The sequence below is a fragment of the Oryzias latipes genome, chromosome 7 (assembly GCF_053564925.1).
Source record: "Oryzias latipes strain Hd-rR chromosome 7, Olatipes_Hd-rR_3.1".
Lineage (NCBI taxonomy): Eukaryota > Metazoa > Chordata > Actinopteri > Beloniformes > Adrianichthyidae > Oryzias > Oryzias latipes.
The window spans coordinates 35,346,775-35,364,612 of NC_136243.1; the positions used below are offsets into that span (position 1 = coordinate 35,346,775).

Sequence of the window (17,838 nt, forward strand, 5' to 3'; positions counted from 1 at the left end):
TGCCTGAAGCAACGCTGGATACAAGCGGATGAGGAAGGCGTATTATCCTATTAGACCCTATCAGAAGGACGTGAATGCTGCTGCTGCAGCACGTATTGAACATCCGCCCAACTAGCCGTGCGGAGCAGATCAAATCAAGTCATCAAAAGATCCTTCCCACATCAAAGCAGACCTGGCCGCGTGCCCGCCATACCAACGGCGTGGAGACGAGGAGCAGAGCCGCCAAAGCTGGCAAAGACGGCTGGCCACTTCAAAGGCAGACACCCGCCGTCCGCCCTCATTATTGGCGGGAAAAGTCCAGAGACACACAAACACCAGGTGATGAAGAGACGGACTTACCATCGACGGGAGTCGGGGTGAAGTGAGAAGGTTTGTCTGAAAGAGATTAAAAAAGACACAAAGGCAAATAGGTTAGTTTGACGGAAATACTTTAACTTCCTGCGGGTGAAAAGCAGGTAATTGAGTTAAAACAAACACAGCGGCGCGGTGGAAGAGCGTGCAGCCTCTTTATCTAGCAGTCACAACACGGTGGCGTCGCCCTGCGGGGATCAAGCCGGGCTAAATGGGCAGGAGTGCATTTGAGTGATATGGACATCATCAGTGAGCTGTCCTTCAATGCTTTTTGGTCTTATCATTCCGGACCAAACGGCCAAACCAAAGCAGAGGAGGAGCGGGAGCTCAGCTGTGGGGTTTTGGGTTCGCAGCTGAAAAGTGCCAGCTAACATTTCACAAACCTGACGGATGAATTACACATAACCTGTTCTGCTCCCGCACACCTGCAGCCATGAGCAGAGAAAAACAGCTACTTTCCCCTAATAAATCAAATGACATCATGCTGCTCCTCTGGTCAATACCCAGCAGAGGATGACATCAGGCTTTACTCCGTGGGAACCACAAAACAAGATCCGGAGAGTCAAATGACCGAGGAACCCTCCGCTGAAAAGCCTGGTGTAACCCGAGTCCTTCGCAGACTTCATGCTGAACACATCCAGCTTAAAAATGAAGGACAGGAGGAGTTAAAACAGAGGTCTAAGGAAGAGTAAAGGCAAAAAACAGCTGCAGTTTTAGGTTAAATGGGAACTTTTAGGTAAAAACCAAAAGAAAAAGCTTGAAAAACCGATTTCTCAGAACCTCACAAGCCCTCCGTTTGTTTACACTCCTAAAAAATTACATTCACTTTTAAACATCCAGAGTTCCTCCTGAGACCCCCAAACCAGGAGAAACATCAATACCCAAATAACAGTTACCTGCTATTCTGTGCTAGAAATACTAATCCTTTCAGAGGGAGTTCAGAAAACAATGGACGCCTCATCCAGTCAGTTCCTAAGAGCCGACTGGAACACAGACGGTGAATCAGCTGCCGTTAACGCCAAACAACGCAGGAGAAAGAGATCTGGAACGTCTGTGTCTGTGACACGCATGGCTGGAGAAACAAAAATATACGGTGTATATCAAACCCACTGCATCTTCTAGAGGCAATTATAAGAAAAACAACGTCACTTTACGACCAGAAATCCAGACCTTTGAAGCCCCAAGAATGACCCAACAGAACCACCATGTGCGCCCAGGAAGCCCACCTGGCTGTGTTCCTCACAAAACTATTCGTCAGAGAGCACTGATGCACTGAGCATCAACGCCCCCTAAAGCCCCCTTTGGGGCATTAACCTATAGTGATACCCAACAGTTTCGGCTCGCCTCCCCCTTACAGTCGACAGTGTGTGTGTGTGTGTGTGTGTGTGTTTGTGTGTAGGGGGGGGGGGTAAAGATGACGAGAGGTTGATCCCAGAGGTGAATAAAGAGCTAAGACCGTTTCCAATTCAGTCATGAAGGTAACAGATCTCCATCTGGGGGTGGGGGTGGGGGGGTTGAAGCGTTATAGACCGCTCAGTGAAGCAGTGGAGAGAAAATGCTCATTTTTTTCTATAGGCGTCAGGTCGTAGTGAACACAACACGTAAGCATTGTGGGAGGGGGGTGGGTGGGGAATATGTGAGACACAGGTGTCGTACGGATTTCTCCTTTTTTTCCATCCTGTTTATGTGATCCTTGCAGGATCCCTGCAGCCTGAATGCTGAATGCTATTGGACGCACTTGAACACGCTAAAAGAGCGTTATTGAACAGCTCTGTTCTGATAAATGAAAGGTTTGGTGTCAGAGAATTCCAGCCACACCCAAACCAGAAGGATTCATTGCATTTGGGTGCCGTCAGTAAGGACTAGTGTGCCGTCAGGTCATAAGTGTGTGCCACTTTCATTAGCCTTAAAAATACTTTACATACTTTAAAATACTACGACAATGGTACGTTCCACTTTCATGACGTCCCTTGACGTAGCCATACGAGCCTCAAGAGAACAGAAAACTCTCACCTGCACTCCCCTGAAGGTGTAGCCGCTCTTTTCTACGACCCTCCACGGACCAAAAACAACCAAAAACACCCCCCCCCCTCCCTGTATGGGCGCATGTGACTAAGGCTCAAGTAGATGCGACAAAGGCGCTGTCATGCCTAGTGAATGGTAAAGATCTGGAAGGAGAAGGTGTAATTCATGTCTGGAAGACTTTTCTTTTGCATTTCCATAACCGAAGGACAAGATAAGGTCTTTCCATAAACATATCAGCCACCCCCATCTTCTTTGCACCTGGCAAACCCTGCGTGAGTACCCTGCCTGTTTGAATGTCACAACACAGCCATCACTCAGCCTATATCTTCAGCAAATCAATAAATGTCTGGCTGTGACATTTAGCCACGTGCAGAAGGAAGTGTGTGCGCGGACGCCATTGTGTGTCACCTTCTGCTGCTCTGTGGCGGATGTGTCGCCGTACCGAATGATGGAGCGGCCAGGCGCCCGTGTGGGATGATCGGTTGGCAGGAAAAGCACTTTTGGGGGGAGGGAAGACACGCACTGCATGTGAATGTATGGACATGCCTCGTCTTGTATGGTTACTACCAATCGGTGATTCAGAGGTTGCATGGCTCTCCTAACACCCTTCCTCCCCCGTAAACACTTCCTCCACATCGCTGTAACTATCCCATTCAGCTGTCCTTGTGGCGTCATGGGGGGCTCATAACACGGGATGTTTCCACTCACAGAGGGGGCGGGGGGCTGCGTTAACACAGTCCGTAGAAAATCACACACAGATGGGCGAACAACCGATTTGAGGTCACAAATGGCCTGTTGTTCCACAAACAACTGCAAGTTTCTACCAGAGGGACAAGAGACAAAGACGGCAAGACACTCTGACAGATGATGGAGCGACGCGCTCTGCTGTTCAGGGGCATTGCCTTCAAGAAGTCGATATCCTGAAAGGGAGGACATTTGTGGACATTAGACGATGTGACATAAAAAAACTGCAAAGGAGTCCAAGTCAAACTCCAGCCAACAAAGACGGAAAACCTGAAGAAGATGCAGCATGTCGCCATCGGCACAGATGTTCTGCCTTAGTCACGTACAGGGGGTTGACCCGTACCGGTTCTGTGGGGTTTTGGGTCCGTAAAAAGTTCGTATAGCAGCTCGGTTGGTAAGGTGAAGGACTGACATGCAGGAAACCAGGGTTTGATTCCCGGGGGGGAATGAACAAGCAAGCAATTGAATTGGTGAGCAGTTAACACCACCCAGTGAGGGCCCTTGGGCAAGACCCTTAAAGCTACTGCTTACCAGCATGAATGTGCATGAATGATCCTGGTGATGGTCAGAGGGACCGTAGGCGCGAACTGGCAGCCACGCCTCTACCATCACCAAGTATGAATGAAGAGTGAATGAATAATGGACACAATGGAGGCGCTTTGAGTGTCTGGAAAAGCACAGATAAATCCAATCCATTATTGTAGAGGAGCGGCTGCATCTTAAAGGTGTGTCTTGCAGTTCCCTTGAGGCTTGTACGGAGACATAGTGAAAATGGAACGTACCATTGTTGTGTGTGTGATAAGCGTATGGTGAAGTATTCGTAAGGATAATGGAAGTAACACACACACTTATGACACATTTATGGTCCAGTGTCCTTACACCACTCTCTAGTTGTAAGGTGTGAGTTCTGTTTGGCTGTAACATAAGCTCGCCACACATGTCCCTTGCGGTGTTTTGTTTCCATATTTATGGTCATTCTCACCAAAATCTCGCTTTTTTGATCAAATTTGATGAGAAAACCAATTTGATCTGAATCATTCCACGTTGTGTCAACACAAAAAAACGATAATAAAGTCCAATACCTCCATCGTGTGTGTTATACTCCATTAAGTGTTTGTTTGGATTATTTCCTGTATTCACATCAAGACGATACAAACCACAAAGGGTCCAACAAGAATATGGATTTTGTTTTAAACTTGGTTTTAGTGTCTCATCCTGCTTTATATGATCATAATCAATCTGTCAATTTCTTAATATTCAGCCTCAAAAACGATGCAAAGAACATGCCAGAGCCCAAATACATCTACATTTTACAGAAAACATTAAGACTTGGGAAAGTCTGTGAGGAGGACGGGTTCTACAGAAGCTTTTAGTCCAGAACAACAGCAGCTGTATGTTGTGAGGAATAAAAGCCAAAGCTGGAGAGTAACCACATCTAAAGCAGAAGAAGAGGCTTAAGCTGGAAACCAATGGGATAAAACCTTCATTGAAACACGCCGTCTGATTTTGTCGCAGTTTAAACTCCATTAGTTGGTGTTGTTGAATGCCACCCTCTGAGTGCATTCACCCATTCCACTGAATTTTAAAAGAGCAGCCACTGTTATGAGCATTATCTGATATTTTCCTATCACTAGCTGGCATTTTTAGATCCGCCTTGAAAGCCCCGTTTAAACCCCGTCTGCAGCAGCTTTCATAAATGCTGCTCGGGAAAAGACCAGCCAGAATAACAAACAGCTCTCCCAAAAAGCTGCAGGTCAGCCTCACAGCAGCATCCGTCAACCCCCATGTAGACCGGACCGCTACCGACCCGGAATCTGGACCAGGTTGACAAAAATGTCAGTAAAGATGGAAATCGCCAATTCAGAGTCATTAAAAAGGAGGACGTTAATGAAAACATGTACAGTACCAGCATTTGAAATTCATCCATCCGTCCTCTAAACCCGTTTTGTCCCTTTCGGGGTAACAGGGTTGCTGGAGCCTATCCCGACCACTCGTGGGCAAAGGCGGGGGACACCCTGGACAGGTCGTCAGTCTGTCTCAGGGACACAATCACACACCCATCCACACTCACACTGACACCTATGGACAATTTAGAGTAACCAATCAACCTATGAAGCATGTTTTTGGACGGTGGGGGGAAGCCGGAGTCCCCTTTAGGTCCCCCATTGGTGTTCTGGTTCCGTATTTGAATGTGACCCTGAAATGACAACAGTTCCTGACTTTTCTAGATCTGAACCAGAAAAATATAGATTCATGTAAAGTTGGCCAGAGAAAACCCTAAGTGGCTTTGCTGTCAGTAAGCGAAGGGAGGAATTCTTTAGCAGATAACAGGAGGATCTGGGCAGAAGATAACTGTCTCTGCCACCAGAGGCTTTAATCTTGGTGATATATTTCATTGCACAGTACAAAGTAAATGCCACGGCTTGAGAGATGAGATCTGAAACAGCCTGCTTAGACGTAGACGACGGGGGGGGGGGGCTAACCAAACCAGATGCCCCCATTTCAAGGGCAAACAAAGCTGCCTGAGAGGCTGGGTGAGCCGGGCTTTCACAGCTTCCAGGACGGAACGTAAAAGGTTGTTTGTCCTGCTAATAGATTCGACCAAAACGCCGCTTTGGAATTGGGTTTTCGGTGTGCAGATGTGTTTACAGTCCAGTGTGTGCTTGTTAGGACCCACGTACAGTTATTGAGGAAGAGGAGCACGGCGAAGCCCAGGGTGGACGTGGCCAGCAGGATCAGACAGATGTTGCAGGGGATCATGAAGTAGCGCACCACCAGGGACACCTTGTGCTGGTATCTGCGCTCCCGCTCCGGTCCCGGCGGCGAGGGATAATGACACCCGCTCATGCTCCAATCCAGTGACCCCCTCCCCTCCAGGGCGGAGGGGACGGCGGGGCGCGGAGCGCGCCGGGGGGTCCCCAGAGACCCGTTGGAGAAAATGATGGCGGTGAAGTGAGGGCTGAAGATAATGCAGAAGGTGGCGGTCTCAGAGCGCCGGAACGTCCCTCTCAGAAAATCGCAGCAGAAAGCTTTCAACCGCTGGAGAGCTGCACATGCTTACAGGTAATAACATCCATTTGGACCTGGGGGGTGGATGGGGGACTCCTAAAACCCTCCACCTTTCCACACCACCTCCATTCCTGCCGGGAGCTACTGTGGAAGTGTGTGTGCGTGACGGAGCCGTGTCTCCTCACGGCCGTGGATTGAAGTGGGTGGTGTGATAATGACTTTAACAATGCGTGTTGGAGTGCTTCTGGCATGGACGTCCACCAAAGCTCCAACCCTGGCGGCCGGACGTGGGAGTCTCAGATCCACGCAGAAATCCTTCCACTCCAGACCGACAGTAAATCCACAACGGGAATCCGCTGGCTTCACTCCCGCCAACACGGGCCGGTAATTACTCAGGTGTCAGAGGTCAAGAAGAGACGGCAGCTCCGGCGTCTCGTCAAAATCCTTTCAGAACAATCCAAGGAAAAACGATCCTTCTGGTTTACCTTTCAGCAACTTTTTCCAGCCAACCTCTGTGGTTCACGACCTCAAACGCCGTTTGTTTCTGCCGCTCCCTCACTTCTCCATCTTTCCAGCATCAAGAAAAAAAGCTTTGCGTTTCCCTCCCGAGGTTCAATACCCTTTATTCCCGTCTCACTGAGGGGGGGGGGGGGGGGGGGTGAGCAGCTGGCCCCCCTCTAACCCCGTGGTTAGAAACAGGTCAGGGGGGGGGGGGGGGGGGGGGGCAGAGTCGACCTGTCAGGCTACAGCTGTAAGCAGCTGCAGATGTGAGAGAACTCCAACAAGGGGAAGACGGAGAGCTCCGCGCGATCAGGCAGCCCGCCCGGGGCAACGATTTCCAGGATTTATCCCCAGTTCCTGTCGGCAGCGCGGGAAGAAAGCTCCGCACAAATCATGACAGGAAAACGCCGCTCCGAGCCTCAAAGGATCCAGAACTTGCTCTGCTTCTTCTGGCCGTCTTGAGTTCACGCATGTCCAGCCTTCAGCCGTGGGTCCGGCGCTCCTCGCAGAGATCCAGATTCCCTCTCCTCCGGGAGAATCCGCCGTTCACCGGCTGCCAGAGCAGCAAGTGAGGCTGCGGGCGTTCAGAGCGAGCCGAGCCCCCGGGCAGCAGGTATCGGTCCCGATGTCAGCCGCCCCTGTGCGGAGCAGACCGGGAGTGGAGGAGGAGGAGGAGGAGGAGGAAGAGCTGATCCCGACACTTCGGCCCACCTTCAGCGTTGTTCCTCTGTCAGACAAAAGCAGCGACATGTCCCTGCCTGAGCAAACACTCGCCTTCTGAGCGCCGCGCTCGCAGTGAGCAGAAGGGATGAGCGCGTGGGGGAGAGATAGTGAAGGGGGTGTGTTTGTGTGTGTGTGTGGGGGGGGGGGGGGGTCGTCTTTAACAAAGGCTCAGCCGATTGGAGAAGAGTCAGGAAAGAGGAGGAAAAGAAGAAAACATGCAGGAAGAAAGGCGTCGGGGAGTAGTTCTCAAGTCCTGTCAAAGTGGGGAGGGGGGGCGGCAGCGGAAAAACAAAAGGCGGCTGCAGACTTGGGAGATGTCAACCAAACCCCCCCCATTTGTTTGCAGCCTAATCAAAAGAAAAGTCTCTTCTACAAGAGCCGGAGAATTTCCACAAAGATTTAATGAGGCGCACTGGAAAGAAGGGCCCCCGCCGAGGGGAGGGGGCAGGCAAATCTTGAAGACATTAAAGTCAGTCATGTGTTGCGACTCGACACAGCCAGTCGACTGTGACCGGCGCGAAACTCCGCGGCGCTTCATCGCCACCGACGGGCTGCCCTTCAGTTCATTAACATCCGCCGAAACCCAGAATTACTGCGATCCCTGAACGCAGCGTCTGACCTGATGCAAGGGGGGGGGGGGGGGGTGTTCAAAAGCAGCGCTTTACTGTCTTTTCCCAACGCGGTAATGAGGTCAGGACGGGGGGGGGGGGGTATCCTGTGTCTCAGCAAGTCACTGAATTCAATGTTTGCTTTGAAGAAACTCAACAGCGGCGGCGGCAGATGCGGGGCGGAATCTGGCATCAATTATTTAGCACTTCTTTTTCACCCCCCCCCCCTCCACCCCCCACGCTCTAAACAACCACATAGACACTGATGCATCCTGGGCTTCATCCACAGAGACCCCCTCTCAGGGCGCAGTAATTGTCAGGGCGAGCACAGCGAGCGGCGGCCTCTGTCTGCTGGACCCACGAGCATCTGATGCTGCAGAGAAGAAAAGTTCACTGGTGGGGGGGGGGGGTCCTGCTTCCATTCAGACATTTATTTCTCAACCGGGGGGGGGCTTTCAGTTTGTCTGTAAAGGGTCAGAACCAGCGGTAAAAATAAAGAAACAAAATAGATGTTTTCACTTGACGTGTGTGTGTGTGTGGGTGTGTGTGTGTGTGTGAAAGCACACACTAACTTCCACCAGCAGAGGGGGCTGGGGGGTCGTCCCTGCACCTCTGTGCTGCTCCGACCCAAATGAAATCTTCATCCACATCAAAGCTGATCTGCTTTGATCCATTTTTAATGCCACAAGTTCCTCACACGGTTAACAGGCTTCTGTGCAGCCTTTGAAACAGCCTGCTGCTCCAGAGCTGCTCTCTTCTTTAACCCTGTGTGTGTCATGCTTTATGCAGACGCAGACATTTGTCTTGTTAAATAACTGATTGGTAATTAGACTTCAATCAAGCCTGGGGGCTTTTTGGGAGTGGTGTGTTTATGTGTGCGGAAGCACCGGTGGCGGCGCACGTCCCGCTCTTCCGTCCGGCCGCCGTTCACCAAATTGATCTGAAAGGAAGGCGTCTCTGGCCTCACAGAAGGAGAAATTCTCCACCAACGGATCATCGGGTGAAAAGTGGAGGAAAAAAGAGGCTGTTATCTGGAGATTTACACAGCAACATTAAGGCCAGTCTGCTTCCATTTCCTGTCTTTTTGTGTTGCTGCCATGTTTAATAAAAATAAGAGAAACCGAGGAAGGTCCTCTGATGGTCATCACCTGGAGTGATGATCAGCGGCTGGATGCTCATGTTCACATAAAAGAATCATCAACACTTAAAGATTTCCAAGAGGTTCAGAGGCTTCCAGAGGGTTGAAGCCCAGAGAGACGACAGGAAGATTAGCCCAGAAGCAGACGGCCGTACATTCAGGTAAAAACGGCTTTTCAGATGTTTGTTTGGTCCGAAAACAACATGGAAGGAAGCAAACGTCTGAAGACGACTTCCGGGACAAAGAGCTGAGGTCCCCCCCACCGCAGAAATCCTGGCGCCGCTCACGACAGAGCAAACAGAAAATCAGTATTTCTTTCTTCAAATCGTTGCGAAGCAGGAGCAGACGAGAAAACGGCGTTTAATAAAAGATCGTATTTGTGACGTAGTAAATGCGGTTAAAGGGATTTAGCATTGACAACTCTCTGTTTTCAGCGTGAGGCTTTAAAAACGCTCACAAGAATACTTTTTGCATAATCACAGACATGGACATGAAGGTTGATGCTGATTGGTCAGAAATTCTTCCAATCAGCTCAAAGACTGGATCAAGTTTGGAAGAATCTTTGACCTAAAGGTTCAGAATTTCCCGAAATCAAACTTCAGATGCTCCACGTCTGTCATCTTAAAGACTCGGCTCTGATAACAGACAACTTTGCTGTAGCAGATTAAATCTATTTACACTTTGATCTGAACAAAAATATAAGTTTTCCTCCAGAATTGTTCTCACCGTGGCCCTAAAACTCCGTCGTACAAAACAGTGATGGTTGCACAGAAATCTCTCCATAGTATTTCTAATGAACTCCTGCCGCTCTGCAGAAACTATGTCCTAGTAAACGACAAAGGTCTTTGGATTTCGGCTTAAACCAGCATCATCCGAACAAAAAGACCACTGGGAACGCTTTGACAACAGGTCAGAGGATGATGGGAGGGGGCTGTAAGCCGTCGCTGGTCTCACAGACCAAAGGCTTTTCTGGCCTCCCTCCTTAAATAGTGGGGGGGTCAGTGGGGTTTATCCCGGCTAAAGGCAGCAGATTTTGCTTCAGTCAGTAATGTTTCAGAGCACAAACGTTTTTTCCAGAAGCTGATGAAGTTTCAGACTTGAAGCGTTTTGGTAATCGCCAGCATTAGTCTGTCCGGCAGCCCACTCCTCCATTCATGTTGGACTCCTTTCCAGCACATTAACTGGATTATTGCTCCTTTTCTGTTCTTGTGGTCGAGCACAGACACTCAGAATTCATCTGCAGCTATTTAAGGCTACTTGGGGATCTGCGCATGGTGCAGCTTTGCTGCTCTACATCCCATCAGAGGTCGGTCACCTGACTGCATCTGTGCGTTCAGGCCGCAGGCGTCGCCTTGTGGGACATTAGTTTGACATCAAATGACCGTGTTGAACTGTCCGTGTGCATCGAGCCGTGCAGCCAACCGGGCGGGCGGAAGCCCGGACCCAGCGAAGGCGTCTGCTCAGACTCTCAGGTGGGTCACCTGTCGTTCTGCGATATTAACCCCTAATCACGGCGGGTCAGACGTGACCCAGTCGTCTAAATGATCCTCAGAGCTGAGCAGCGCTCGTTCAGAGGCATTAAACTCGCTTAGCATCCGCAAAGGAGCTTGGGGGGGGGGCACAAACAAGATACTACTGGTAACTGCAGACAACACGGTTTCTTTGGTTCAATGCTATAAATCCTTCAATCATTGTTTTCCTGTTTCTTTCTTTGTTATTGTATCTTCCTCCATTTTTTTGGCGCTCATCTGCTATAATTTTTCATCTGTTTCAACCATTCAACTATTCAAATGTTCAGCTCTTTCAGCTTTTTCCAGCTGTGACCTTTGCTCCTTCAAATCCTTGAACTTTTCCAGATATTCCAGGATTTCTGCCTCCATTTAAATAAATGGGGAATCCTTGGTGCAGAAGCTCGCTGGTTCGATACCCGGCTCTGGCATTCTTTTTACAAACATATCTTTTTTGTTATTGTGCTGTTTTCACTTTTCATTAGCAATATAGCATCAACCCAGCATTTTCCTGTGGAAACGCAGCTCCTTCTAGTTTCATTTCAATGTCTTTTCCCCAAAAGGCTGCAGACGGTTTACCTAAAGCTCACTTCTTTGCTTCTTTGCTCATTAAAGTAAAAGTTTCCATAAACTCCAGCTGCCTCTTTCACAGGCCACTTGTTTCCTTCCATCTGTTTATCCCTGAAAACTTTCATTCACGTCTTTTTTTTTTTAATCACTCCGGTATCGATCAACAATCCTCCAGATGTGCCCACAGCCCCCCCACCCCCCCTCCACGGAGACGTTCTGAAAGTCTCTTGGATACGAGGAGAAACGTTCTTCAACGAGTCCAGATGAAGATTTCTGCTCTGGATTAAAGAGTCTTCCACACAAAAACAACTCCTAGCAGAAATAATCATTCATGTACACATAAACACAAACACCAGATAAATACGGAGGCGTGGCCACATCATCTTCAGCTTTGCTGTAGAACTGTTTACCATTGGCGTAAATGGGAGCTGATGCGTTTTGGCTACTTGATGAACTCTTGATGCCGTTTGATATTTTAGTTTTGCTTCTCAAAAAGCTCCAGATAAACCTGACGTCATGTTAGCGTCAGTTTGGGGAACAAACTCCACTGAGAAACGCTCAGATAACGTTTCAGCGTTTTACATTTTTCAATCCAATGTTGAAACACTAGAAGGAGGAATGAGGCATGTTGGGTTGCACAGTGATGTAGTGGTTAGTGGTTCAAATCCCAGCTGGGAGCTTTCTGTGTGGACTTTCTTCTTCTGTAATGGTTTTCCCGTTGTGTTCTTGGTGTTGGTTTCAGTTGCTCCCCTGTCTGCTGGCTTTTGTCGTGTTTTCGTTTGATCATGAAACGTTTCATCTTGGCCTCCTTCCTGACAGCTTGATTGGTTCTTTGACGACTCTAAACTGCCCCTGAGTGGGATTGTGTGTGTTGCTGTGCGATGGACTGGCGACCTGTTCAGGGTGTAACCCGCCTTCAGCCAACAGCAACTGGGATAGGCTCCAGCAACCATGTGACCCCAAAAGGAGTTTGTCGGGTTCCGAATATGGATAATTGGATGGGAATGTTAGGAAGTGCAAACCTCCACTGCTGGACTTTAGCTTCTACACTTGATGAAGATGATTTTCACCTCCGGGCACATCATAAGTAAGCAGTATCTGTTTGTAGCGTGTTACCATCCCCACCTCTGCCTTCCCATTAGCCGTCTAAATGTAGAAAAACTCCATCAGAGAGCAGGAAGCGATTGTTAAACACGCCAGACTTCCTGTTCCTGCACATCAACAGCCAATTCAGCAGTGATTGCAGTCTGCATCCAATATCCGCTCCCCTCCACTGCCTTCCCGTTTACTCAAATCATTACCAATAACAGTTCTCCTTATTGGCCACGTGGGAAATGATTCCATTGGACCAGCAAAGTTTGGGAAATAATGAGAGCGAAAAAGATTGACACCAAAAAGGAGACGAGAAAAAGCAACCTGGGAGCTGTGGGAGGAGCCGGCAGAGTGTGACGCTTCTCTGCAATGTTGGCACCCGGGGCCAATGGTGGCGAAGGAAAGGCTGATGAAGCCGAGCGCCGATACAGATGTCAGTCTACGGCCAAGTCAGCCATCTGTGGCGGGGAGTGGGCCAGGCGGCTGCAGACCTGTCATGCGAGGAGCGAGGTGAGACAATCAGGATGGCAGGTCATTAAGAGCCGCGACGTTTCCTTTGAACGCGACCAGCTGTTAAGAAACCCGCCCGCTGATATAAATGGATGCAAATACATCAATATTTAGACACTACTGCCAGCTTTAATAACTTCACTTCAGGTTGGAACAGTTTCACGGCTCCTGCGGTTCTGCGTCGATCCACGTTTTTCACCACGAACATTTCTGCGTCTGAACTGATGCTCTAACAAAGATAATAAACGAGAAAAAGTGCAGAGATGATGTGTGAAGGACTGTGATGGGATATGCCAAAAATGTCCCCCATTGGCAAATGTTCTTTCAATAAGCTAGAAATATCTGCTGATGGGTTAGGAAAGGTGGTCTGACCAAGAATTCTGTTTTCAGACAAAAATTCACGTTTTCTCAAACTGAGATTATTTTATTATTTCTGGAGAACTTTCCTGATGGGATTCTTTTTCTTGTCGGGCACAAAATAGGAGACGTTTTCTTGAAACACGGCTCTTTTTACTTACAGCGATGAACGGGCAGAAATCTATTCATACTTACAGGATAAACTATGGGAGCTCAGGCTGCAGCTCTGCTCACACAGACTGAAAACAGTTGTTGTGCATGAAATGCTTTGGTCCGTGAGCTGCATGTCTGATGCCATACATCATTGTGAACACAGACGTTCAGCTGCACTGCAGACCCATTGTGTTGTGTATCAATGGTTTTGATTTTTCTCTACACAACTATTCCTGCTGCGTTAACATTTAAATTCCTACAGCCTCACATCAGTCACTTACTGTACTTTCTGCACATCTACCTGCTCAGCCTTCTGGCATCCAGCAAACATCAAACCGCCGCAGTTTCATTTGCATTTCTAGTAATAAACATACTTTCTTCCACCAAATGTTTTTCTTTTTCCCCCTCAGCTCCTCTCTGGCAGCTGGCTCCACGTCAGGCTGAATCTTCACAGATAGATGGTAGAAAGAGAATATTAATTGGTGAGCAATATCTCCTTGTTGAAGCGCAGCCCATAAACGAGATGACTATAAATTATTTATATGCTTAATCAGGCGCCATGTGTTCAACTTATTCCCTCAAACAAGACAGCTTCCGTGCATTTCTGTTGTGTTCTGCGCGTCGGGATAATTCCAGCAGCGTTTGATAAGAGAGCAGTCAGACAGGCTGCTGTGTGAGAGAGTCTGGTAAAAAAAACGCCGCCGCACCATGACGAAACGGATGGAAAGAAGGGGAATGACCTGCTCGCCTCACACGACTAAAATGCTTCCTGCCGCGTTTTCATGACAGACCTACAGAAAATGCAAACACAATTCCTTCCCTACTCGCTTTATAGAGCGTTCGCCATGTTCTAGTGCTGTCTGGATCTACAACTCCAGAATTAAGTGCCCTAGAAATTTCCCAGAAGTCTCCAGTGTGCATCCATGCTCACTAGACTGGCAAATATGGACCACAATGCATTGTGTCTGAACAATTTGATCAAAATAAAGTATTTAAATAAGGTGTGTACAATAAATTGCAGATTTATCGTTATCGCGATATCAAGCTGTGCAAAACGCACATCGCAAAAGACAACAGACAACAAATGGTTAGCTAAAATGTGCTAACACAAACTTAAGGCAGCTTGAAGTATTTAACCGATCGCATGCATTTATGCATTTGACCAATCGGATGGAGGCCTTTATGTTAGATGTTCACCTCCTATGCAGACAAGTGTCATTTAGAGTAGAATTGTTAAACTGTTTCAGTGTAGAAAAAATTATGTCTTCGGTTGTTTTGCTATTTGTTCATCACAAGTTATCGCTAATATTGATCACTGATATCGTGACTTTTCCTTATATCGTGCAGCCTTGGATTAAATGTTTTTTTTTTTAAATATACCATCAACGTTTTTATCTTCAAAAGACAGTGGACTCATAAATAATCATCGCAAAACGATCATATCACTTCGATTTTAACTTTGTACTATCTAGTTTTTTAGCAGTTAGGGGTTCGGGCGGGAATCCCGACACAGCCTAAGATACCAGATGAGGCTAATTAGTGGAGAAAACTGACAGAAAATTCCTTTTGAACTTATAGATTTTCATCTCAGCTCTGATTATATTCAGCTCATCATTAGAAGACAGTGGTACTTAGTGAAACTTAATCCTAAAAGAAGTTTCTGTGTAGCTGTCTATGCCATGCTGCTGGTTCAGCTGGATCAGTAATTGTCATTTTTTTTTTAAAGTCAGCCACCGTGAAGAACTCTTGACCGAATTCAAAAAAGTCCCCAATCACCCGAGCTCTGCCTGTGCATAAAAGAAAAAATATCTGCTGCTTCCGCTCGGCACGTGCCGCTGCATCCTAAGCACAAGGGTTAGCCGTGTCGGCGCCGCCGCGGATGGGTTACAATTTGCAGGAAACAAAGCCAGCAGAAACCAATAAAGAAGGATTGTCAAGCTCCTCCACTGCCTGACAGACTGCAATATTTCTCACTGCAACCCCTAGACCGGCTGTCTGTCAAACGCAGAGCTGCATCTTTAGCAGCAACACGCCGTTCTTTCAAACGCACGAGATAAGCTCGGCGTCCTGGGCGGAGGAAACACACCGACACATTTCCTGTTTTAAAATGCCACCGGGGGCTGGAGGGCTCCAGAAAATGGACTTCACAAATGTACAGTAAGAGATAATCAGACAACAAGTGCAACGGCCCAGTCCGTCTATGAAACACAGGCATTTGCAGAAGCAGAGCCTGTGCTCTGACAAAGACGCTGCGTGCAGGAGTGACCTTGAGCAAGGCTGTAAATCGCATTCAGACTGTGAATGGTGTCTTGTGGCTGAGCATCGTTAGTGACCTCTGTGAGACAAAGAATTTCTCCTCTGGGATCAATAAAAAACACGTTTGTTGTGTTTTCTCGTGATGTCCGCTCACAGCAGAGAAAAGCCGGAATCACGCCCACTGTGGATTCGAACCCACTGACTTGGGGCAGACACTGTACTTGGACACTGAGTTGGTTGATCTCTATGATCCAATCATCATAGATCTCTTCCACTTATGTTATTAGACACAGTTGTGTTTTGGCTTGCCGAATGGTTTTCCCTTTAGTTCCTCAGGGCTTTGTTCTCAGACCTCTGCGGATCCATCTGTGGACGCTGCCTCATGACACGTAGTCTCCGGAGGATTACGGCTCATTGGTTCTGTCTGCCGGTCCTCGGACAAACTTCAAACTTCACTTAAATGATGACGAGACTGCAGTTCCTGCTGCGGTAAAGACAGATGTTCAGAACGGAACCTAAACCCTCAAACCATCCAGCTGATCTGCAGGAATGAAACCGTCTCTGGACTCTTTGAGCGCTTCAGTCCAAGTTCTGCTCATTCGTGAGCTGCAACACCTGCATTCTAAAAGCAACACATCGGCTTTATTTCTGCGTAGTTTGCCTGAGAAAATGTTGGAAAACGTGGAATTGTCTTCTGCACAAAAGGTGCTATAAGATTAAAACAGCCTTGCTTTGCCTGCTTACTGACCTGGACTCCCACCAGCGGCATGCTGGGATACTTTATGTGCGCCTCAGTGTGAATGATCAACTACTGGGGTAACTGCAGGGGTGGTGGATGGGTAGTTCCTGCACTGAAGGTTCCTCCTGGAGGAGAGATCTGACGTAAAATTCCTACATGCTGGAACACATCTCAACAAGGGATTTCTGCAGGTTCTTCTTTCCCTCTTCATCTTCATCGGTGCAAGCCAAGCAGCCAATCACACAGAGGTGAGTGTGGGCCGATCTGTCAACTCGTCCGTCAGCCTAAAGTGGAAGTAATGGAGTAGGGGCGAGGCAGAGGAGGGCCGCGGACCTGATTTCTGCAAGCAGACGCATGACAGCGATGAGCACGGCGTGTCACTGAGGCAACCAGCAGCCTCATCCATTATTCATCGGGGTAACAAACTGATAAACGAGCTAAATGAAGAGGAACAACGGTGGGGAGAGTCACGCCAGCGGACCAAGAGAGACATTTAGACGCCGGCATCACCAGCAGCCTCCTGAGGCGCATATTAATCTGCAAGGTAAATAACAAGGTCTGGACAAAGGGTCAAGGCCGAGCGCGCTCGCCCGTGCACGCCGCCATGTTCGCACCTCCGGAGATAGAGGCTCCTGCTCGGACATGCAGGCTATCGGGAGGAATTCACAGACTCTACACATGTAGTGCCAGCCGCCACGTTGTCAATCACCCACCTACTACGCGCCCCCCACCACCCCCCGCGCCTCCGTCCACCCTCAGACAAACACCTTCTGTGGCGTGAGCGCACGTTCAGAGAGAATAAATGATGTCCCAGGTCTCAGCTGTCAAGCCAAATTCATGCAACATGATCTGCAGGAGACAGCAGGGGTGATGAATTATGCCTCTGTTGCTACGGTAACACCTCGCACGCAGGAAAACGCCACACCGAGGCCGGAAAAATGATTTGTGTGATTTTTATTTCCAAAGCCATTTCAGTGACGATGGGGAAGCGTGGAGGGAGGAAGGAGAGAAAAAGACTCATTACAGCGAGGAAGAGGAGGAGGAGGAAATGAGGCAGGACTTCACTCGCAGCAAAGTGCAGCAGCGCTTCAGACTATGTGGGTCACGTCTGCCGGTTTCATCTCCCACCCCCCACAAACGAGCATTCGGTCCATTTTCCCTCCAACTGTCTCTCAAACAGTCAGGAGCTTCTCTCCCAGTCAGAGTCCCAGTCCGCCTCTCAGGTTTCCAGCAACAGTACCCCCCCCCCAGTTCTAGATCAAATCCAGATTTCTGCCATCTGACCCTTACTGGCCCCGGAGGGTCTCTGGGGACCCGAGGGGCCGATCAAATGTCTCACCTCTCCACAGCAACAAATGAACCTGAGGAGGAGCGGCTCGCCTGATTGGTCGTCATGACATCAGTGCTCAGAGCGGCGCTCCGCAGGGCCTTTCTGCTGAAACCATTAGACGTGCTGAAGCAGGGCGGCTGCAGACTACAGCTACACCATCCAGATGTTGTGCAGATGAAATCACGGCACATTCGGTGTGGTTTGGGGGGGTTTCGCACTGTGGG

General features: G+C 48.7%; 1 protein-coding gene across 20 annotated transcripts in view; it reads right to left on the minus strand.

Annotated features, from left to right (window-relative positions):
• agrn (agrin) overlaps nt 1-17,838 on the minus strand; it is a 241,860-nt gene that overhangs the window by 149,317 nt on the left and 74,705 nt on the right. For 16 of the 20 annotated variants that reach the window (XM_078949690.1, XM_078949682.1, XM_078949687.1 and 13 more), the window contains one exon: nt 340-375. In XM_078949690.1, the coding sequence (XP_078805816.1) occupies nt 340-375 (36 nt within the window). Of the gene's footprint in view, nt 1-339; nt 376-5,801; nt 7,428-17,838 lie in introns of those variants that run through there. The other 4 variants (XM_023956316.2, XM_078949686.1, XM_078949689.1 and 1 more) reach the window with 2 other exon arrangements.